The sequence below is a fragment of the Plodia interpunctella genome, chromosome Z (genome assembly GCF_027563975.2).
Source record: "Plodia interpunctella isolate USDA-ARS_2022_Savannah chromosome Z, ilPloInte3.2, whole genome shotgun sequence".
NCBI classification, from domain to species: Eukaryota; Metazoa; Arthropoda; class Insecta; order Lepidoptera; family Pyralidae; genus Plodia; species Plodia interpunctella.
The window spans coordinates 4,438,299-4,460,634 of record NC_071324.2 but is presented as its reverse complement, the minus strand read 5'-3'; the positions used below and the strand labels follow the sequence as shown (position 1 = coordinate 4,460,634).

Here is a 22,336-nt window from a genome sequence, read left to right as displayed (position 1 = left end):
TTTATAATGACACTTTTCATGTTTAAAATTATGGCCTTGTTTAAGCTTTGAACTTTTGTGACTAGTGATATAAAGAAGAAAAAGAGGTTGGTATTTACACCTTGAGAGAGGCCTATGTCCTGCAGCGGACTGCTGCTACAGGTTCATCATGGTGATTTACACGTTACACTATACCTATTCGAATAAGGGAAAATTAGTTAACATCTGTAAAATTGGACAACTTTTATTTACACAAAGATTAAATAACATTTGAAGTAAATTCAACACCATATAAGTGCAACTAACTAAATTATGCTCTATATTATTATAAAGCATTGTGATATCGATACGTACATCTATTACGATAATATGATAAACACAAACTTAACACTAATAGTTTTGAACAGGCCGTCGAAAACATACTTATAACTTGTTAAAAATATTTACAAAATTCATTTATTATGAGTCGCATGCTTAGTTTTAATAATGACTATTTAATGTGCACTTCATTTTAGTGCATGTGTTCAGAGATGGGTTTACGCCCCCAATGCCCAGTTTCTTCCCAAAAAGTCAAAACCATCTATTAGTTGGATTTCCGCCCGACTGTTTGGCCGAGCAGATACTGGGCGTAAACGCAGTTCTGTTTGTGATAGCTACACATCAATTTACATAATATTTTCTTCTCGTTCATCATTCACCAAACTTGTCATAGTGTAAATGGTGCGAAAATAAGAAAAAAATGTACCTAAACTTACGGCTCGTTTTTACTAATTTGGGACACAACTACATTATGAAATTTATGATTATTGTATATGTATGTGTTATGTAAGAAAAAACTAACTTGTGTGTGAGCATCCATCTATGTATATCAGTATTATACATATATCTAAGTGTACTTAAGCTATTACATTTGAAGGTTTGAAATTGTATCTAGAAATAAAAACTGAAATTTTATAAATTTCAGAATTTGGAATAGTAAACGACAAAAGTTTTACGCTGTTATCCTGACCGGTAATTCACAAAATATGAAATTCTATAAGTATATTGTTCTCGGATTGCTAGGGACTGAAATAAGTATTATTAAGGTACTGCTTAGTCTTAATGGAAAATAGTGACAAAATGATTTATTATTATGTCTTAAAAAATTTAATAATTTAATTTGTTTATTATTCCAAATTCTGTTTACGGTTTACATACTCGGTATTCCAGCATGAGAGTTAACCCTTCACAGCACATTTCACATCTACAGAAGTTATAATAATGAAACTTATTTTGAACTTCGTTTTAGCGTCTCTTTTGGCGTCCGTGAAGGGTTAAAAGCTAAGTTCACGAGTTTGACAGTGAACATAACTAATTCCTGGAATCAGTAGATGATGGAAGGTTTTCGCCCTCCATCTTGTGTCGGGCGGCATGTATGTAGACGTCGGGTGTCAGCGCCGGCCACGTGTCGGTCGCGGAGGCCTGCGGAGCGCCCGGCCAGCCCTCCGACGTGGTTACCTCCGCCGGCCGCTCGGGCACCTCCGTCTTCGAGCCGCACTCCAGGGAGAGCGGTTTGGGAGTCTCAATCCTATAGATGATTTAATAAACATTAAAAACCTGGACGCTGGAAAGGACAATTGATTTTAGTCATTTTTTTTGCAATGTACGCAAATACAATATCCTTTACCTGCCTAGACTGCCTTTCATGGTTTTATGACACTTAGGTATTTCATGAACGATGCCTATCAAGGGTAATGGAATATCTCAGCTTGTGTCCCTAACTATGAGTTAGGGTTAAAGTTAATTTGCAAGCATTTTACAAGTATAACCTGCATTGGCTCTAAGAGAAAAAATACCTCACGCGTTCTGGCGATTGCATAGCGTCGTTGGTGCTGGAAATCTCCAGGTCCTCCACATAGTTAAGGTGCAGCTTTTCCCCCTCGCTGCGTTGCTCTTTTTCTGAAATATTTGCCCTAATTATCTTCTGTTGCGTACAAAAAGTCGTTAATGTCACTCAAGTCATTTCCATGTATTATAAGACCTTCCCCAGCTTTGATATTTCGAGACTGACTTCAGACTTCGTGTCACGCATTCAAGATGCGTGACACGAAGTCTGAAGAAATGCGTGATTTTTCTTCGTCTTGACATTGGATAGGTTGATCTATCAAACGTCCTGGTATCTTGCAATCGCTCTGATCTTCAAGTAAAGCGACCTGACCCTGGTCCTGCCAGGTGGAGAGCATAGTACACCGTAAGTGCACTCGCGCGAGTTCACTCACCATCAACATTGACAGGTCCTTCCGGCCATCCCAGCGAATCACCCTCCACATCGACTGGCTCATCTTCTGCGTCGTATGTCCGAGCTTCCCGGCCCCGCTCTTCGCGCCTCTCCCTCTCTTCTTCCAAGTCGTAGCCCAGCATACTCTCCACAGTGTGGTGGCGCTTGCGTGTGCGCAGCTTCAGCCGCCGCTGCCGGTTTGCTCGGATACGTTGGTACGTCTAACAACATTTTTGTAAATAAAATTATCTGATGTTGACGTGTTGTCGATTTATAGGTCGCTCTATTCATACTTGCAATGCGATGTCTCCCTTTACTGCTATCAATGAAACGAGTCACCTTCTTGTTAATTCATTAGAATTTTTGTTTCTAAATACTACTTAAAAAGATTTTGTTACTTTTTACTGGGCTAGATCTTACTTCAGAGATTTACACTTCCAACAACTCGCTAACTGACCTCCCAGCGAGCATCCTCGTCCTGATGATGAAGGGAATGGGAGGCCGGAGCTCCGGTGTCCCTGGGCAGAGCGCTGAGGCTGTACAGGTGCTGCAGCTCCTGCAGGAAATGCGCCTGCGCAACTCCTGGCCCGAGCCGTGCGCCGCACACGCCACACGCCGATTTGCGCTCACCGTCAGCTGTAACACATGAACGTGAATGTCTCGCTCTCCATTTTGCATGAGCCCAAAATTGTTTATGCCTAGGCTAGAGAAAACCCTGTCTGATTTTTAAGTTTGATCGGCCGAAAATTATACCTAATATGCTTAGATTAGAGAAAAAGGAAGTAACAAACAATAGAAGTCCCATTGGGACTAGGAAAGGCCGGAGGCAGCCGACCTCGGCGTATTGGTGTACTTCCAAGCCGCATAGCAATAGGAGTAATACTAACGGGAGAAGAAGTCGTGGGAATCAGTGCAGGTGGTGGCGGCGGGTGTCTCGTCGTCCTTGCAGGGTCGTGGCGAGGCCGAGGCAGCCGACCCCGGCGAGCTGGTGTCGTCGCGAGCTGCATAGTGCCGGTAAAGAGGCGGAGTGCTGTTGTCGTCGCGAACACTCTGCTGGAATTAATTAGCAAAGCGAAAATCATGATTCATGTTAAAAAGAAAGTTATAGGTATCAGGAATAGAGGAAACCCTAAAAAAAGTGGTTTGATTGTATCAAAGAAAGTATGAATAAGAAGGAATGGTGGAGTGAAATGGCAAGTGACAGAGTTAAGTGGAAGCAGTTAATATATTGAGCCACAGCACGTATCCTTAAAACATCTTTAAAACATCCCAAATTTGGGGAAAATTACGTAGATTTCTTTTTTACTTCATAGCATGTTTTTATTTACCTGCAGATTTTTTAATCGCACCTTTGATTTGGACTCAAATATTAAGTGACCTAAAAAAATTCGAGCCGGCGGCGCGGCATTCACAGCGACCCAAAACTGAAGTGCATAGCGGAAAATAACGCGCCCCATGCAGTGGCGTAGCGTAGGAAGGTTGCAAAGAGTATTGACCCGGGCTGCGACATCAGCACAATATTAAAATTGTTTGTAATATGTTTTTGTAAAATGTTTATCCTTGTGCCAAAAAGTGGCATTAGGCCTGCTGAATAATTCCTGATTTCGGAGAATTTCGGAGAGATCCCTGTTGGACAAACTAATTAGATCATTTATAAGTAGGTGACGAGGAAGAATCGGAATCAACGTTGCACTGTAACATAGGTATTACGAGGAAAGAAAAGGGCCGTTAGTCATACAAATGTTTCAAGAAGAGTACCTACTCACCCTCTTGCAATCATTTGTTTTATCCCTCGAGAGTTTTAGTTAACTTCGATGTCGTCAATGGGGCGACAAATTAAGATTCTACTCCGGGCGACAATGACTACGCTTCGCTACTAGCTATGTGTGGGATATCACATTTACCACTAGATGGCTCTAATGTTAAAGTAAAACGCGCTATGGTTTGGTTTTTGATTTCACTTTGACTTTGAAGACATTTGGACAAGATTATGAAATGAAAACACAGAGTGTTTGATCCTAAAGTCCCCGTACCTACCTTGGGGAAGACACTCCCTTGTGTCTGTGGCACCGCAAGCCTGTGTCTCATCTTTTCTGTGCCCATGACTAAAACCATGGGCCTTTACTGAATTACAAGAAAAAAAAATCCTAATGTCTGTTAACCTTCGTTCGTTCGTAGTCCGCAGTAGTGAGAGAGATGCAATATGCTTCTGCTCTCTCTCTCTCTCTCTCATTTGAGCGTGTTCTCGGTGACTTCCTCAGCGGTTGAGAGTCTGAGCCCAGCGTACGCTTTCCTACTTTCTCGTCTCTTCTTCGCACGGTCGTCGTAGTTTCAGGTTGTCGGGATGCGACAGAGCAAAACACTTCAAAACCCTTAACGAATATAGACACTCTTACCCTTAGCGCTTGTCCGACGCTCTGGCCTAACGCATACTGTTCTCCCAGATGCCTGGCGAAGGCCTTCCCAGGGTACAGAGGGTGGAAGGCGCCCCCTATTGGGCGGAAGGCCCCGCAGCCGAAGCTCTGAAGTGCGGGATGCAGGAATTGCGGTGCCATATGATGAAGGAATCCCTCCATGACTGCGGCGACACTCTAAACCATACAATTACAAGCTTATACTAAATGGAATTGGTATTTACGCATCCAGAAAGAATTCAACTGTAATCGCCAGCATATTATAGATACTAATATAAAAACCAGTATCATAAATTAATATAATTAATCTAATTTATAATATAAATAATTTATGAACAAAAATAATGTTATTTAAATCTTCTTCCTACGACTTGATCAATTTCAGCATTTTATATATTCTATTGCTGTAACGTTTGTGAAAACGGTTATTTGTATTTCCATATATAGATACTAACTAATATGATAACAAACAATGATTCAAAATATGTATAACACATTACATAAAGCCGGCTGTACACTATCACCGAAGACATTTGCCGACGCGAACGAATGAACATTACGTACTTGGTATGAGAGTTTTTATTTACTACAATTAAAAAATACAAATGAATGCCAAATCCGCGGAAATTTGACTGTTTGCCAAACATATTACATTATAAACTAACGATAGTGAACAGCTGGCCTAATAGGTATACTGCAGCGAGTCACAAGAGCCTCTTCGGAAATACAGTTTTATGACTACTAACATTCATGTTAAAGTAATTAGTCAAATAATGGGCGATTAAAGAGCGAAAAACGTTCTATCATAAATAAACGCAGAGTAAAACGAGTGCCACAAAATGGGAAGAATCACGGACGTTGTTTATTTTCAAATGGATTGTTTTGTACCGTGGTCCAGTAGCAACGCGGAGTGGCCATCGCGTGGTGGAAAAATAAACTCGGCATCTTTTGGGGCAGCCGTTAGCAGTCCTCGCTTTACCAAAAACAAAATGGATTGTCTACTAAAATAACAACGTCGATGTAGCATCCATCCCACTCCTAGATTAGGTAATTTTTTCGTTATGTGAACCAAATTTGAAATGGTGGTGGTGTAATGGTTAATACGCCCGCCTGTGGATCGAAGGTCTGTGGTTCGGATATAACTCGTGCCACGTGAGTTTCTATACCGAATTGACTCGTGTAAGTTTTTATAGTCCAACTCCTGCTTCCGGTGTGAAGAAAAGGAAAACGTGTAAAGGTCATAAAAAATGTTGTGGAGGTTTCTAAAACTTTTTTTTTATATTCCAATTTATTGAATTGTTATGGGAAATATTTGCTTCTAAAGTAGTAAAAAGTTGCTCCCCTAGATGTTTAAAGTATGCAGTGATAAATGGGTATCATTCAATAACAACGTTTAAACAGTTTACAAAATATGAGGTAATTTTGATTCCATATTTCGTAAACTAAAATACTATTTAGGAATAAAACACTATTTTACAAAGTAATATTATTTAGGATCTGGACAAATTATTATTAATTGCAATTACTTCAACCGTTTACATTAGCCACTAGCTTCAGCCTACCTATTAATTTTGGGAATTTTATTATTGATACGAGTAGTATAGTTTTTTTTTTACAGAAATTTCTCCGCATTCAGAGTAGGTATGATTTAATCTACTTCTTTACTATATCTACTTAATTACATCTTACATTAAATAAATAAATTATCACTTATTCAGACAACGTTACAAGTAGATTAAAATGACATCCACGGGAGGGTATGGAGTGGTCTAATTCTAGAGCCCAACCACAAACCACCACAAAGCGGATTGACTATTGAGCACTGTCTACTAAATGCCATATCTATCGTAGTCCAGCATTCGGCCGTGAAATGTCCAGGAGCTGTTGTCGCGCTCACTCAAAGGGCTGTTTACATGCCGATTGATTCGGCTCGACGTGTCTAATCTATTATCAGTGGTAATTGGGAGCTAAACAGTACGGGCGTCTTGTTGTCTTGCCTACCGCAAGCGCTGATTAGACGATTGAGTAATAAGTTATACTAGACATTTGATACGCGTCAGGTTAGATAAATATAGGTAATCGGAGTTATTAATTAATTTTGCTTCGGGAAAACGTAATAAATTACACCTAAACCTTCCTAAGGAATCTATGCCCGCATCTTAGTTGCAAAGCATACCTATTTAACACCCTATGTCCTATTTAACACCCTGTGACCTTATTTATTTTCTTTTTATTAAATTTTATATCATTTACATCTATATAAAACCATATATAGCAGCCCTAAGAAAGGATAAGGATTTAGGAGACTTACCAGGGTAAGGATTTAGAAGATTTAAAAAATAAGATTTTAATAAAAAGATCATTTGTAGTAAAACCGTGATGATATATTTTATAAAAGGCTACACTTTATTTAACACAAATTTATCTCGCGCAAAAAATACTATTACCTATATGCGCGTGTACAATACAATTAGCTACCTACCTCATTTCTACCTATAATGATATCTACCTATATATTGGGTGGGTACTTTCAAATAATTAACACCACAAGGTGCATCGCAAACGGACACTGGGTGAGATGTGGGTCAGATTCAGTTTGTAAGATTTGCTAACTCTGCAAGATAAAAGTTTTTCAAACAACAAATGTTACATAACATTTTGTAACTTGTAATAGCTGTTGTGGGTCACGGTTCCTCTCTACATCGGTTGTGATTGCGGGGTATGCGTCGTAATTTTACCGTGTGTGCTGAAGTGTTTACATTGCAAGCCTTCTGGCATGTAGGTAGTATCAAGACATTCGCCTTTGCGTTTATTGTATAGTGCAGCGCTTTTCAAAGTGTGCTCCGCGAAGTATCATTGACCATATTGTAAATAAGTACCTATTACTAGTGTTATATTTGAAAACCATATTGGAGACGGTCCGAGAAAAGATTTTAATTAATTATTCACATAAACTATTTAAAACTATAATTTTTAAATTTCATTGAAAGTCCCATTATCATTGTTACGCAAGGTCACATAAAGCAAGTCTTCGTCAAATGCTTAACCTTCTAAATCTTCGTCAAAAATTTGAGAACCGCTAGCGTAGTACATAGATGCAAGGTGCGTCTGTCTGTAGTTGCAAGGCACTCTAGGCTTTCATCGATTTAGTTCTGTGCTTTCAACTGTGCATACTTGCATTTCTACCATCAAAATGCCAAAGCCTTGCTGCCCCCAAAACCTAGCTAATAACTTCAGCTGAATCGCAATTGAACCACTTACGTATGTTCCGGCATTTATTTACCATTTCGGTTACAAGTATCTATTTACGTTTTCCTCCAAGAATCTGTTAGACTTTATTCGCTATACCGGTACGGTAAAATAATCAATCGAGTTTAAATTGCGATCCAGCGAAAATTATTAGCGCGTTGAGAGCTTCGTAATCGTTCAGAGTTTCTAAGACGATGCACTAATTTCATATGCAACGTATTCAAAATTAATGACAGGCCCCAATCAAACTATTCACGTTACATTGCAGTAGCTTTGTGGTGATTAATTCGAGAGCACTATTACTGTAATAATAGTATGCGACGTTTACTACAATACATATTAGTCGATGCTTTAGTTTGAGACTTAATTAGCTAGGCACGTATCTGTTTATCCGAGATGAACACAAGTGAATAGCTCTTTATGCGTGATATTGTTTAATACGAGTTGTTGTCTACGGCTTTACCTGCGGCAAAAAATAAAGGTAGAAATATCTACGCATATGAAAATTACTTAGCCACCATTATCGCCCACCGCACGCCTCAAGTTTTCATTTTCGCACATATTACGGAGTATGGATAACAATGGTGTTTATAGCATTATTTTTATAATTTTAACTACTAGTCATATTCCAGACTATAACAGAAACAACTTTTCTTTATACTATGTATAAGACAAAGTAGCTTCCTTCTGTTTGTCCCCATATATGATTAGATCTTTAAAACTTTCGCATCGGATTATAGATAAGTATAGGTTTTTCATAGAGTGATTCAAGAGGAATGTTTATATAACATGCATAACATTTCACCCGTGAGAAGCCGGATTGGGTCGCTAGTCCTACTAATATTATAAATGCGAAAATTTGTGAGAGTGTATGTATGTGTATGTATGTTTGTTACTCTTTCACGCAAATCTAACGGCTTGTTATGAAATTTGGTACATAGACTTAAACTTGAATAATATATAGGGTACTTTTAATCCCATAATTCCCATGTGATCGAAGCCCGCAGCTAGTTGTTTAGAAAATCCACAACCAAATGAAGTATACCAGAAGTTAGGTGAGCACGACAATATAGCCTGAAGGTGCATTGTAACTTAAAACGCAAGAGGCAAGGCACACTGAAATATCATGTATATATCTATAGTAGTTGAAATCTGCCGCCCGGAGCTCTAGGTTGAAACACCATTTGGTACGTATCGCTTGCGTTCTATCTTCAAATGTAAACAGACGTGAAAAGAAGTACCCCGGAGATGGACAATAAATATACCAATGTAAACGTTATGAAAAGACACAGGCGGTCCGCCGCGGTAGATCTATTTGTGAATGAATCATACAATTCTAGTTAGACATTGTAAATGTACCAAATATTTAACTAACACTGTATTCACTTAAATATAATTTCTACTTGTCCATTTGAAATATTTTCATTCTTATTATACTTATTCGGCTGGTTCTTATTTATAAATTACCTCGATTTACTCACATCGAATGGGTTCATTCATTACATGTGCTTATTTAAAATATTACTTCGCGACATCACCCGCGTGAAATTACCACGGAATATTTTTTCTGTGATCTTCTTTTCGTGTGTTACTGCAATCGATAAAAAAAGCTTCATTACTGACTGACAAACAACGCACAGTCGAAACTAATGAGCGTTGAATACCGATTTTTTGTGTGTAGGATTGTAAGGGAGTACTTCAAAAGGATTTCTTACAATTCAAAAATTATTACGCTCGTACCAAGTCGCAAGGAGAATATAGTTATAAATATCGGGATAACCAAATGTTCATGTTCATGATTTTTATTGAAGACATTTTTGGACTGGACTGGTATTAGATTTAATACAAGTCACCTAAAAGCATCTGAAAATTTATGGGAGAAGAATAATCGAAGACATATAAATGAGAAATTTCATGAGATAAAGCATAAACGATCTAGTAAATTACTTTCTTTTTTTAATCTAAAACGTGGGAAATCTGAGAATAATATTTTGGGGATAGAAAATATTTAATTTGCTAGTAAATTAAATTACAGTAAAATTGTTAAACTAAACCTAAACTAATTAAAAAGATAATTAAAAGTGATAATTACAAAAATTCAAATCACTAACTTCACTATTTTAGGTAAATACTCATAAGAGAAGGTCAAATTGTATTATAGATCTATATCACTGGTAGTCGTAACTTGGAAAACAATATCACTGCCCATTTTTTTATCCGGCAAATGCATCAGATAGTAACAGGCCAATAAGTGGGCAATAAAAAAGAGAGTTACAAAGAAATAGAGGCGTCCCTGATTTATGCTGGATAGGAATGTGGCGCCCCTTTTTCAATAAGCTCCAGATAAGAATCATTGCGCCGCGGCCGCGCGTGACGCTGGACGAATGCCTGGCGTGGTATGCAATTAAATCTTTTTATTGGCTCCTCTTTAATAATAATGGCGCCTTTTGCATAAACTTGTCCTAAAATCAATAGAAAATTTGCTTAAAATTGCTCTCGGTGCCACGTTGTAGAAGCGAGGTCTAGAATTCTCTCCCTACGTCGATATTTTCCGAATCCCACAATTTAGGAAGCTTCAAGGCACGAGTGAATAGACATATTTTGAGCTGGCGTGTAATTCCCTAAACCTCGTATTTGCTTTCAGGGTAGAATGCAGTATAAAAAAAGGTAAATTCTTTAATATAAAAAGATACAGTGTACACAACCATAAAATCAGGTGCCGCAGTGATATAAATGGGCAATATCTCAATGCAGATTCTACTCAAATATACTATAATAAACCACACACACTGTGTCGTGTGTGTGTGGTATACACACACACGCGGCACACGGCAGTTGCGCGACTTGCTGAAATCGGTTTGTTAATAGGTTCCGACTAGCTATGACTAAAATATTAGAATTATCAATAGTCACGTCCTTATACGAAATATATATTGATAATTGTGACAAATATATGATAAGGAGGTAGAGGGTAAAAGTGTTTCTTATAAAATTTTATTAAGGGGGAGGCCCCTTAATAAAATTTTATAAGACACTTTTAACTTTTAAACCTTATAAAATTGTTTGTAAATAAATAGATTTGTCTGTCACTAACGTGTCAAATTTCCACCAAAAGTATTATAAATATCTTTCTATTTTTTAAATAATTGATTTTAGTTACTTGAACATGTAAACCATTGACTAAAGTTATATTGATTTCTTCAAAAAGAAAAGTAATACGGCAAGCATGGATTTGAGGAGAATTGAAAAAGCCGGGCGAAGTTTTACGTGTGTTCTTTCTGGTAGTGACTTCTATGTATCAATAATATAATATTTTCGAGAGCAAAATTGCTTGGCACGTTGTTCCCATCTTTTTCTTTCACACCCAAACCAGCAGGCAGTACTTGATGGTAAAAACATTATTGTTTAGCCTGAAGCGCGCCTTTAAAGGCGCGTGGAAATATACCGAATTGATACCCTGTAATTACTGAGGTAATCTGCCACTCTCATTATGGTTCACAGAGCTCTGAATGCCTGTGGTCGCACGCGACTGACAAATAGAAGTTCAATTGGACAGCTAACTCGTTCTCTGAACAGAACAACCAGTCAACAGTATTAGTAGCTAGTCAATGATTCGATTAGCTGCGTGGATGAAGACTCAACAATCAAGTTCAATTCGACTTTCTAACACCATGTCATTAATTATTCCAAAAGCCGGACAGGAGACCGGCCACAATGTTAGATGACGGATCATCACAATTTATGGTTTTTCACTCGGTGTCTGAAACTGGTGGAGAGAGAGAAAAACTTCAAATACGGATCAAGTTTGTCACTTTTTTGTAATTCAATAAGTATTAGGTGCCATTGATAAATTAAAAATAAATCTTAATGCAAAAAATATAATTTATCTAAAATATCTCACGTATCTCATGTATGAAGATATTTTATTTAAATTTGCTTTGATTTGTCTTGTAAATTTGTCTTGTCTGGGTTAAGATAATCATACAATTTTACTTTCGCACAGCAGCAAAATGAATCAAAATCTTTACCATTTACACACAAGGAGCACAATCGTACATCTCCATGTTAAAGGGAGGGTCGAAGCGTCGGCTATCTGAAAATATTTTCATCTTTATCCTCTTTGAACAAAACTTAAAAGCAACTTAATAATTCTTAAGAAAGAATTTTATTATGAGCATTTTTATTGATAAATTGAGTATGTGAAGATTCTCGCAGTGCTTTTGAAGTGTATTTGAGTAATAAAGTCATTAACTTTTGAGATACCTCAGTTTGAAAATAATTTCAGTTTAATGGTACATTAAGTATGGAAACAAATGTTAATGCCTTATTATTCATGGTTCGAGTAAGTATTCTTTATATTTATATTATTCTTCATTCGAGTAAGTACTTATTCTTTTTTCGAGTAAGTATTGTGAATACAATAGTCATTCTTTTCATTTATGTTGAATCTGAAAGATGGCGATGACAGCCTATACACGACTACTGTATTAGTTACAATAATTAAACTTCTGTCTTGTCTTGTCGAGCACCTCACGAACATGTAGGTAACTAATAAACCGAATCATATACTTTTTAAGACACAAAAATACTCTCTAGAGAAACTCATGATTTGTATTCTTAGGTATCCCTTAAAAACTTTACCATTTTCCATCGAGATTTACAGTGCTGCATTCAATGAAGTGTTGATTTTTGAGTATTAAACCAACGAAGGAGGTCGCAGGCGCAAATTCGGCCTGTCACGTCTGCTAGCTGATGCTATGTTAACTAATGCACTACTATGCACCACTAGCTTTTTTACAACTGAGAATATAGTACCGGAAATGCCGTCAGTATTGTACATTGCGGGCATTTGGCAGAGGGGGACATCTGTAAGTGGCCTCTGCGGTTGGTTTACTACTCAGAGGCGGTATAATGTTTTGACCGTTCTACGTTATCTCATTCAGTGTTTAGTTACTATACATTTTACTATTAGATTATGTTATGGAATTTTATTGTTATGGAAGAGCAAAGTTAACTTAAACGTAAGGACTCCCCTGTTTGAAGTGGACTGCCCCAGGGACAGTAAGCCATGTTCAGAAAGCTACTTCAGAATAAACGCTTTTGTAATAAATTATTTATTCCTTATTTCTAGTTACAATTGTATTCTTCTGTCTTTTTATTGTCAACTTTAAACTTTTTCGTAAATTATTACTTAGATATTCCGAAATATAAGTATTTTCTTACAGAACTATTTTAAATCTATTCCAATAAAAGTTGTTAAATTGCAATCAGGATTTTTTATAAATCTTTATTAAGATCTAAATTTTTTTGTGAGTAAATTACATATTTTAATATATGTATTTCAGTACAGTTAAAATAAAATTTAACGCAAAGTAAAACATACCTATTTATAATTTTAAGTTATTTTATAAACTATTTGTAATCCGTATCTTTGAAGTATGAACATTGAACATTTCCAATCTTTATGTAATCTATATAAATTTAGAAATATTTAAACAATTTCGTAAAAGTCACGAATTTCTACTAAAATAACTTGTCATTTTTTTATTTGTATATTTATTTACACATTATTTTTTCCAATTCAAAGCAATTAGAGGAACAAAATTGATTTGACTAGTCACAAAAAAATTAAATCAATCGATATTAATGCATTTAAAAAGTTTTGTATTAAGCTGAAATAAGTAACTGTGTCAAGTTTTTTACTTTACAGGAAATTCAAATAAAGTGTCCATCGTATTATTAAATTAATATTTAAAAAAAAAACAATTTTTTATCACCATGTTACACTACTGGAAAGATTACAGGAAATTCAATATTGATTATTTCAAATATTTAAAAGTACATACCTCTCGGTGGGTTGCCAGGGAAAGGAGCACAGGTAAGAGTGGACACGTGCGCTCGACGCAGCGCAATATTTCCAACTGACGCGCCGCGACGCTGGGCGGGCGGCACTGCGACACGCCCCCGCCTACCGACGAAAGAAAAATTAAAATATGGCCAGAAACTTTTATTTTTGAATATTTTTTATTCTCAATATCAATTTGGCCAGTATATTTTAAATTACTTTTGCATTGGTCATTTTTATTATTAATTTAATAATATTTGTAATCATCAGTAAATGTTACATATTAGATGAGTTCGTATCGAAAAAACAATTTCAAGCATAGTTCCCAGTAGTTACCTAATTACATTTTTTAATTTTGTAAATTTTAAATAAATAATTACTAGTAATATTTTTCGTTTCCAGTATGAGAAGTAATTTTAATTTATGTGAGATATAAATTAAAATTGAAGTATGTATATTCAAACCTGACATATATTGCACAATAATGAATTCTCCATATTGATTTATTAGAGATATGTATCAGGAATCCTTAAGTGTAGATACATTTACAGAAATAAATAAAATAAATTACTTACTATGAGACAATTTTATTTTAAACCCTTTTAATATCAACCAGTTAAAATTCAATGGTGTACTTAATTTTTTTCTTTGTACAACGTCAAGTTTAATACTGAAAAAAAGAAAAAAATATTGTGGGAGGGCGGAGCGATAGGCCACTCCCAGCGATAACCGGGAAAATGCATTGATCCGCGCGAATTCCAATTTTTTTACGTCCGCATTTTAGCGGCCGTCAAAGTGTGCTTAACGTGTTATGCAGCTTAGTCCCGATGGGGTAACACAGCTTTTCACCGCCACTTTTATACTTTAATCTTCGTTTTATGTCTGCTACACTACAAAACGATGCTCTATAAAAATCGCGTTTTATAATATCGAATGCGATTGGATTTTATTTCTTGTGATACAAAATAATGTTTAAAGGATCAAGTATGTACAAAATTCTTGTGTGAATATACGACATGATGTAGCTCATGAATTTCCTTCGATTTTCGACAAAACAAATTCGTGTTTCGGCGTACAAGAATATTTCTCCCTATTTCAATATTTTAGGATTTCTACGAATCTCAATCTCCAACTTTGACGACCTCGTTATCGCTACGAAGATTTGTAGACGTGCTACGACGCAGCTCTTCTACGCGGTAGCACTGTAGGCGCTACGAATATTGTGGCATTTTAAATAAAATTTATTGTGAAACAATACTTATTTATTTGGAGTATAATTATTATACTTTCAAACACAATAAACTTATTACTGTAAATAAAGAGCGAAACGACGGTATTGTGAATATTAAAATTTCTGCTATTTTATCGTTTGATATAAAAAATAAAAATTGGTTATGCAACATGAGCAAACTTTTTCTCTTTAATCAAAATATATTAAACACAGACATATATATACATATATATATACCTAAATCTGTGATATTAATTCGCGTTATCTCGTTCGGAATCGGTTAAAAAGGTAGGAAAAGCTAACAATGACCGTGTCATTTATTAAAGCGACCACTACACCTAGGGCAATAAAAATGAGGAATTATTTTTAATAATATTGCGGCAGGGGTCCCCCGATGAGGATATTTGGGGCCCTTATTACCGACATTCTTTACCGACTACGCGATAATAATAACATACAGACTTACTTTATGACCTCGGGTTTTATGTGAGAATAAACTGTTGACCTCCGCCTCCCGCAGTAACTCGCGGCTCAAGGCAGTGACGACATTATCACAAGATGTGTTTGCACATACGTGATGTCCACTAAAGCAATACTGACTCTTTTATTGACCGTGCGCAATTAAATGCACATTGAAATTAAATTTTTATTCTTATCATTTTGCCATTGTACATCCTGATAATATGAAATAAGTAAAAAAGGGATTATTAATTTTCTATCTCATAAAACAGTAAAATCGAACATAAAATAAAACCCAATGAATAACACAGATTTGAAAATATGTTTTATATCAGTGAAGAATGGACACCAAATTATAATGAAAATCGGAGTAGAATACAAAGACGGAAAAATATTTACGGTATTTCTATCATATTATTTGTTGTGAAAACTATATATGTGCACCGCAACGAAAGCCACACACAATACATACCACAAAGGATGTTAACAACAGACATATTTTTCAAGGGGGTGTCATCCCGTGGTGACGAGCTCTGGAATGCACCGCGATTATGAAACGCAATTTGTCAAGTTTTTATTGGGCACCCCGAAGCAACGCCATTGTGCGGAGCCCCGCCTGACCCTCGTCTTCCAATGTTAATTCATAATTTTTACAACTTGTCAAAATTCCGCCGATTATTGCAGCTGCGGTAACCACAGCAACCGCGGTTCTCTTTAATTAAATTTCATCAGTTCCTTGTGCTTTTATTAGCTTAGGGTACTTTGCTGGCATTTAGGTGCTGTTATAATAATATAAAATGATATGCAAACTCTTTCCACTGTACTTTTTCCGATTTCAGTCAAATCGCAGCTAGATTTATAATAAAAAATAGTGAAATGTTTATTTTTGACATAACTTTCTACCTATACCGAACATTTCTTACCTCCTTTAAAGTTTGAAATTCCATTCTGTATATCAAATGCATATCGATGTCATGACGTGGAAAACAAAAGGCGTTATTGCCCTGCCCGGCTCCGACGACGCTGCAATATTGTTCGCGTCGCTGGTCAAAGGAGCCGCAGGATTCATATCAAATCTGATAAATGCACATTGAAATTAACCTCCCTTATTGTTTTCGCGTTGCTAGATTGTTGGTAATACAGGTTTTAATTAGAGTTACGTACGTCGACATATTTTTGGTTAGTTTAAATTTAGCCACTTCAATGCTGCTGCTGTAAACATTACAGAACTGGAAAGTAGAGAATTTAAATGAAAAAATTAACAATCGATGAAATTCATTACATCTGAATCACTTAACATTGTAGACAGATAAAGTATAATTAAAAATGCACATTGAGAGATTTTTATGCAATTGAGGAAAAAGGGAAATTAGTGACCTACTATTTCTTACAAGTCTTATTGAGTAAACTATCTTACCAAGTATGTTTTTTTATGATTTCATGGCAATATATTAAAATAGATTAATAAAAATACTTTTAGGAAATATCTCCCGTGGTTAATTGTAGTTTTATTTTACAATTTATAGGGTTAAACTAATATTGCAAAATTTTCAACAAAACTCAACAATATTGATTTTCCATGAACATATTTTACAGGTTAGTCCATTTTGTTCATAGACTTGTCCTGATACTGACACGTATTTATATAAATATTTGTAATAGTTAAGGACAAATAACGGAAATAAATTCGATATAAGTAAAAAAAGTGGAAGATAGTGGTGTTGCAAGTGAAAAATAAAGTAGATTATGTATGTAAAATAATTAATTTATTAATAACAATAACATAAATTTATTGTACTCTTTAGAGTAACAGGAAACTATAAGTAAGTACGCATCTTAATTTACAAAGAAAACTATTTACACTTCAATGTCGGTAACCAATCCGATATATTAATCAAAATAATTAGTCAAATTTAATAATCACCTAGCTTAATTACAATAAATAGCACTAAATTAATTCATTACACAAATGTTATAGTGTAGAGAGAGAGTATACTTTGGGAGAGGCCTATGTCCAGCAGTGGAGTGCTACAGGATGATGATGATGCTGTATTTTAAAATACGAGACGATAGTTTTTCTGAGCCTTAAGATCTTGAAATCTAAGTAATAGATACCTGATCTATGAATATTGAGTAATTCAAGAGAAAAGAAAGTAAATACACAGTTATTAAAAACAAATGCAGCTTTGAAAGCGAATTGCATGCATTGATACCCAATTTACTTACATAAAACTTAATCTCAGTCCAGACTTCGAGCAATCTTGACTTGTATATTATTTTCCTGGAGAAAATAACAGCACATCAACAAGTAATAGGTCAAATTAAAAATAGAAACCAAAATGTTACACAACATATCATACATATATCAATATAACATATGTGAATGTTGTAATGTAATTAATGTCATTTGTTGAGATCTAGCTCGATTTAAATAAAGCAAAATTTTGCACTCATTCTGATTAGACTCTCGGCCAGGAGGAAACGCTGTGAGCGTGTCACGTCGTTTCCCTATACATCGATCGATTGTTCGATGTAAGTTAAGGACGTAGGTAATAGAATAAGTGGCTAAAAGTTGGAACTAAACTTTTAAGCACATACTTTAATCAAGAAATTATCAAAATTAAAACAATTTAGATTAAATAGACACATTCCCATGCATACCTATAGCGTATGGCTTGTAAAATAACCACAGTGGCTAAACGTACTAAATTATATGTCAAACAAAATACTGACAGCTTTTTACATAGATATGAAGCAGATTACTTTAAATAACGATTGATGAACAAATAAAAATAAAATATTTCTTTTTACTTCTGCATTATACAAAAATTGAAATTATACGAATTCGCATATTATTAACTACTTACAATTGCTTTAATTTTCTTAAATTTAGTTCCTACTTCGAATAATTACACAAAAAATACCTAACGTAACCTAGCTAAATTTTACAAGCTAGTAATATCTAGCAGTCTATTTTTCTTCTTTTAGTTCATCAGTAGTCATCCAATGGAAATCTGTCTTTATTATAGAAATGGCAAAAATTATAGACTGTTGATTCGTAAGATTTAACAACGTATAGTAACGTAGTAAATGAAAACAATTAATTGATGACTAATTGGTCATCTGTAAAAATAAACATTAATTACATCTTAAGTGTAATTTAGACTGATTTAAAAATAATAATCAAAATGGCCTCATTATCACCGAACCACCAGTTCGGTATTAGAATATAATTTTTCTTGGGGTGGACAGACTTCATTACATTTATATGAAATTATATCACTAACTTTTTCATATTATGACCTTGTTACAGTATGGTATGATATCTTTTGTCATATCTAGTACCCGACTACACAATTGACCAAAATAATTATGGTGAATCGATCACCAAAGATGCTAGTTTAAATGTGAAAAAATGCTGGCTTTTCCGTGCGCTGAAACCTCAAGGAAAACCGAATAAAGTATTTCAATTCACTACTGGCCTATAGCACGGCACAAGACGATAAATCAGATAGTTACTTTAAACCTTTCTCTTCTTGCAAGGCACGGGTTCGTCTGAGTCCTGTCGTAGGATGTCGTTGAGGAGGACCGAGGCTATGCACTTAATGTAGACCACCGGAGCGCGGGTGAGCTTAGCGAGTTTCGACACCGGCTTGACGGTCGCGTGACCGAAGTGACGCGCGCCGGCCGCCACCGCGCCCGCTGCCAGATGCAGCGTGCGGAGCGATGTGTAATCTTACATCAAAACAATACTACATTATAATACAAGCATACTAAATATTTGTTATTATGCCCGCTACACATAATCACCGAAGGCTAGTGAACGCACATTGTATGACATTATGGCAAGGCAAGGAAAAACTAGAAATGCATGACGAATCCACCAAATTTTGGCGTTTGGCGATAGTGTATAGCCGGCATTACTTACGAAGTTGGATGGATGAAGAAGTCGAGTATGTAATGACATTTTTATTTCAAGTATTTTAAGAAATACTTTTTAAGTATTAAGAGGAAAGTTACATACTTTATTTCGAAGAAGAAATTAAGTAAGTCAAAATATTAAAAAAGGAAGTTACGTTGCCACACTCTGTATAAGTTATTAAAAAAATAAACAGGACCCGATTTCTAACACAAAAAGCTGATTAGCTTGGCAAGAAGCACCTATACCTCAAGAATCAATTGATGAGTACTTACTGAACATGGTGGAAGCCGGCAACTTGACCGTGTCCTTGACTATCTGGTCGAGTAGATCGCGGTGGTACTCGGCGATGTTCACAAGTAGACCGATGTCCCTTAGGATACACAACGGCAACCCTACTTCCACCGCCAGCAGCTCCGCGCAGTCCACGCTCGTGAACAACGGGATTTTACAACCTGGACAAACACACCTAAAGTAGTTTTATCTTACGGTTCCGACATAAACAATGATTATGGTATTAATTATCAAACTCTTTTAAAAACATTTTAAGGTTCATTTCTTCATTTATTAAACACAAGGTATGTTTTCGTGATTAATAAATAATTTAGGTACTCTAGATTTCCTAAAATGTCTAAAAACGTATAATGCGTAAAATCAAAAACATGTAAAAAAATATTATCATACAAGTTATTTTACAATTTGTTTTTAAAGTATCAGTAATGCATTAACAAAACTTGTAGCAGCACAATATTTTTTTGTTAAAATGTTTTTCACTCGATTTTGCTCTTTAGACTTATATTAAAGTGCTTATCGCGCCCACAATAAACGCATTAAGTAAGGTTTTTGCGGAAAGAAGAAATCCGAAACACAAGATCTAATTCTAACTTCTATTGCAGTACTTCAATAGTAAATTACCTAAACCAATAACATAATAAGACACGACACGAGCCAAAACGCAAAATTATTGCGTTTATCGTAAGCGCGGATTTGCGAACCTAATTTATCAAATACTTGTAACTCAGTCCGGTTGATGTCCTTGACAGTGCAGAGGATGCCCCTGCGCAGGAGACAGAACTGCAGGACCTTCGGGCTGAGCGCGGTGGCCGCGCATGACATTTTCGACGCCAGTTGTACGCACGCCGCTATTATTACCGTCAGCTGGGACGATAGCATTTGCTTGAAACGCTCGCGTTCTTCTAAGTCTGCCAGACAACAATAGTACATTGCACACCGAGGTATGAAACTAACAGTTTCCAGCAAGAGTGTGGTTAGTTACAGTACAGAGGAGTTGAGAATCGTCTCGAGTGAAATATGGTGTCACGACTGACTCTGTCTCAACTATTTAACACCAATTTTGTGACCAGTTAGTATCTATTTATGAAAAGGAGGATTGATAAAAAGGGCAGTCACTGTGTAATTTGTCACTCTGTGTAAATTGAAATGTTTTTTATCTATGCGACGACATTATGTGACGGGTAGTTCTCTCTGAGACAAAGCAGTGCGAAAATATCAAATGTAGGAATGTATATCACAATGAGAACGCGGGGTAAGTAATAAAGTGTATGTATGTGGTGTATACTCACTAGTAAGTAGGGGGCCAGCTTCCTGACACCGCACCGCCAGGTACCGCTCCAGGAGACGGCAGGCCTGCGCTGGGATGCCCTTGGAGTTGGCTCCGAGGATCGTGCTCACGGCCCACACGGCCTTCCGCCCTTCCTTCCCCAGTAACTTGATGGGCCACGTTTGATCTGCGACTGATTGAATATAAAAGCGAAAATCACTCACCGATTCCCAAATCTTAAAAACCCTTGAAATAGTAAATTGCGACTAGGATAGGACTCACAAAGGAATTATCTGTATACGGTCAATATAGAATTGCACTCTCATCGTCGCATAAGTGCTTCACTGTAAGCTATCGATAGGTACTATCGACATAGAAATATCGATGGTTTGGCATAATTCATTGAAAAGGTCATTCAATATCGTTCATGACGTGATATTCGAATGATTTTCGTAAAACTATATCCTCCTAAAAATAAATAAAAACAAGACTGATGCCATAAATGACATTTGTATTAGGTACCTACGCTTTCTTCTGAGATCATTATAATTAACTTAAAAACATTTATAAATCTAAACTATTTTGATATCATTATGTACAACAACAGTTAGATATATAGTATCTACATTTGAGATAGGTATCTTTAATTTAGAAACCGTTCATAATTAATATTAAAATCGTAGGTAGTACATACGTTAAATGGGCTTTACAACTAAGAATGAAGGTATTTGTAAACCCCATAACAATAAATGTTAATTAAGTATGGACCTTACAGCAACAATTCAAAATTAATATCCTCATTAAATATTATAAAATATAATTTTAAACGTAATATGTAAATATAAAAACGTAAGAAAAATATTGAACTACATAGAAAATATAATATTTACATTCATTTTCACATTCTTGTAATAGTTGTTTCAACCACAATGGGGAAACATAATTTGAATCCATGTTTAAATTAAAAACACTAAAACAATATGAATAGCTTAATCACACACATTTCTTTACTACAGTACATGAAATAAATTGAATAGCACTATGATTTGTATTAATTTTTCACCAGCAACGCGCGTCTTGTAGACGACTACCATTCGACAACAACTATTTTAGACAGTTGTCAAATCATAAATTAGAATCAAACCTCTGTAGTTTCATTAGGAAAAGATTTTGTGCAAAAAGAATTAAATATTATTGTACGTCTATGCTTTCATGATACGCTGTGTCACGTGGCCACGTGTCACATTTGAAAAATTCCCACAATATAAATGTTTGTATACTAGTTGTTCGCAGTGAACCTAGACCTCGCGAACACAATAAATTTTGTTAAATGAGGTTTTACAAAATTGTCAATATTTCAAAAACGACTTAACCGATTTCGTTGCTAAACTTAAAAATTATATTGACAGATTCTACATACCT

The 22,336-nt window shown here is 35.7% G+C and overlaps 2 protein-coding genes across 4 annotated transcripts; both read right to left on the bottom strand.

Moving 5' to 3' along the window:
• Positions 1-216: 216 nt before the first annotated feature.
• LOC128683267 (E3 ubiquitin-protein ligase RNF220-like) lies at positions 217-13,813 on the bottom strand. Of its 3 annotated transcripts, none has more exons than XM_053768703.1 (8): positions 13,746-13,813; positions 11,928-11,992; positions 4,633-4,827; positions 3,124-3,289; positions 2,694-2,872; positions 2,238-2,457; positions 1,815-1,917; positions 217-1,546 (listed from the first exon to the last, which is right to left on the bottom strand). In XM_053768703.1, exons 2-8 carry the CDS (start codon positions 11,928-11,930, stop codon positions 1,330-1,332), a joined length of 1,083 nt encoding a protein of 360 aa, XP_053624678.1. In that variant the 5' UTR covers positions 11,931-11,992; positions 13,746-13,813; the 3' UTR covers positions 217-1,329. The 3 variants fall into 3 exon arrangements, with proteins under 3 accessions (XP_053624678.1, XP_053624679.1, XP_053624680.1); XM_053768704.1 differs by having other exon boundaries at positions 3,124-3,286; XM_053768705.1 differs by having other exon boundaries at positions 1,408-1,546; positions 1,820-1,917.
• A 4,755-nt stretch (positions 13,814-18,568) lies between these two features.
• LOC128683033 (uncharacterized) lies at positions 18,569-21,996 on the bottom strand. The gene is made up of 5 exons (XM_053768203.2): positions 21,805-21,996; positions 20,937-21,107; positions 20,349-20,555; positions 19,629-19,808; positions 18,569-19,169 (listed from the first exon to the last, which is right to left on the bottom strand). The coding sequence occupies exons 1-5, from the start codon at positions 21,866-21,868 to the stop codon at positions 18,955-18,957; spliced, it is 837 nt and encodes a 278-aa protein (XP_053624178.1). The 5' UTR covers positions 21,869-21,996; the 3' UTR covers positions 18,569-18,954.
• Between the last annotated feature and the right edge of the window lie 340 nt (positions 21,997-22,336).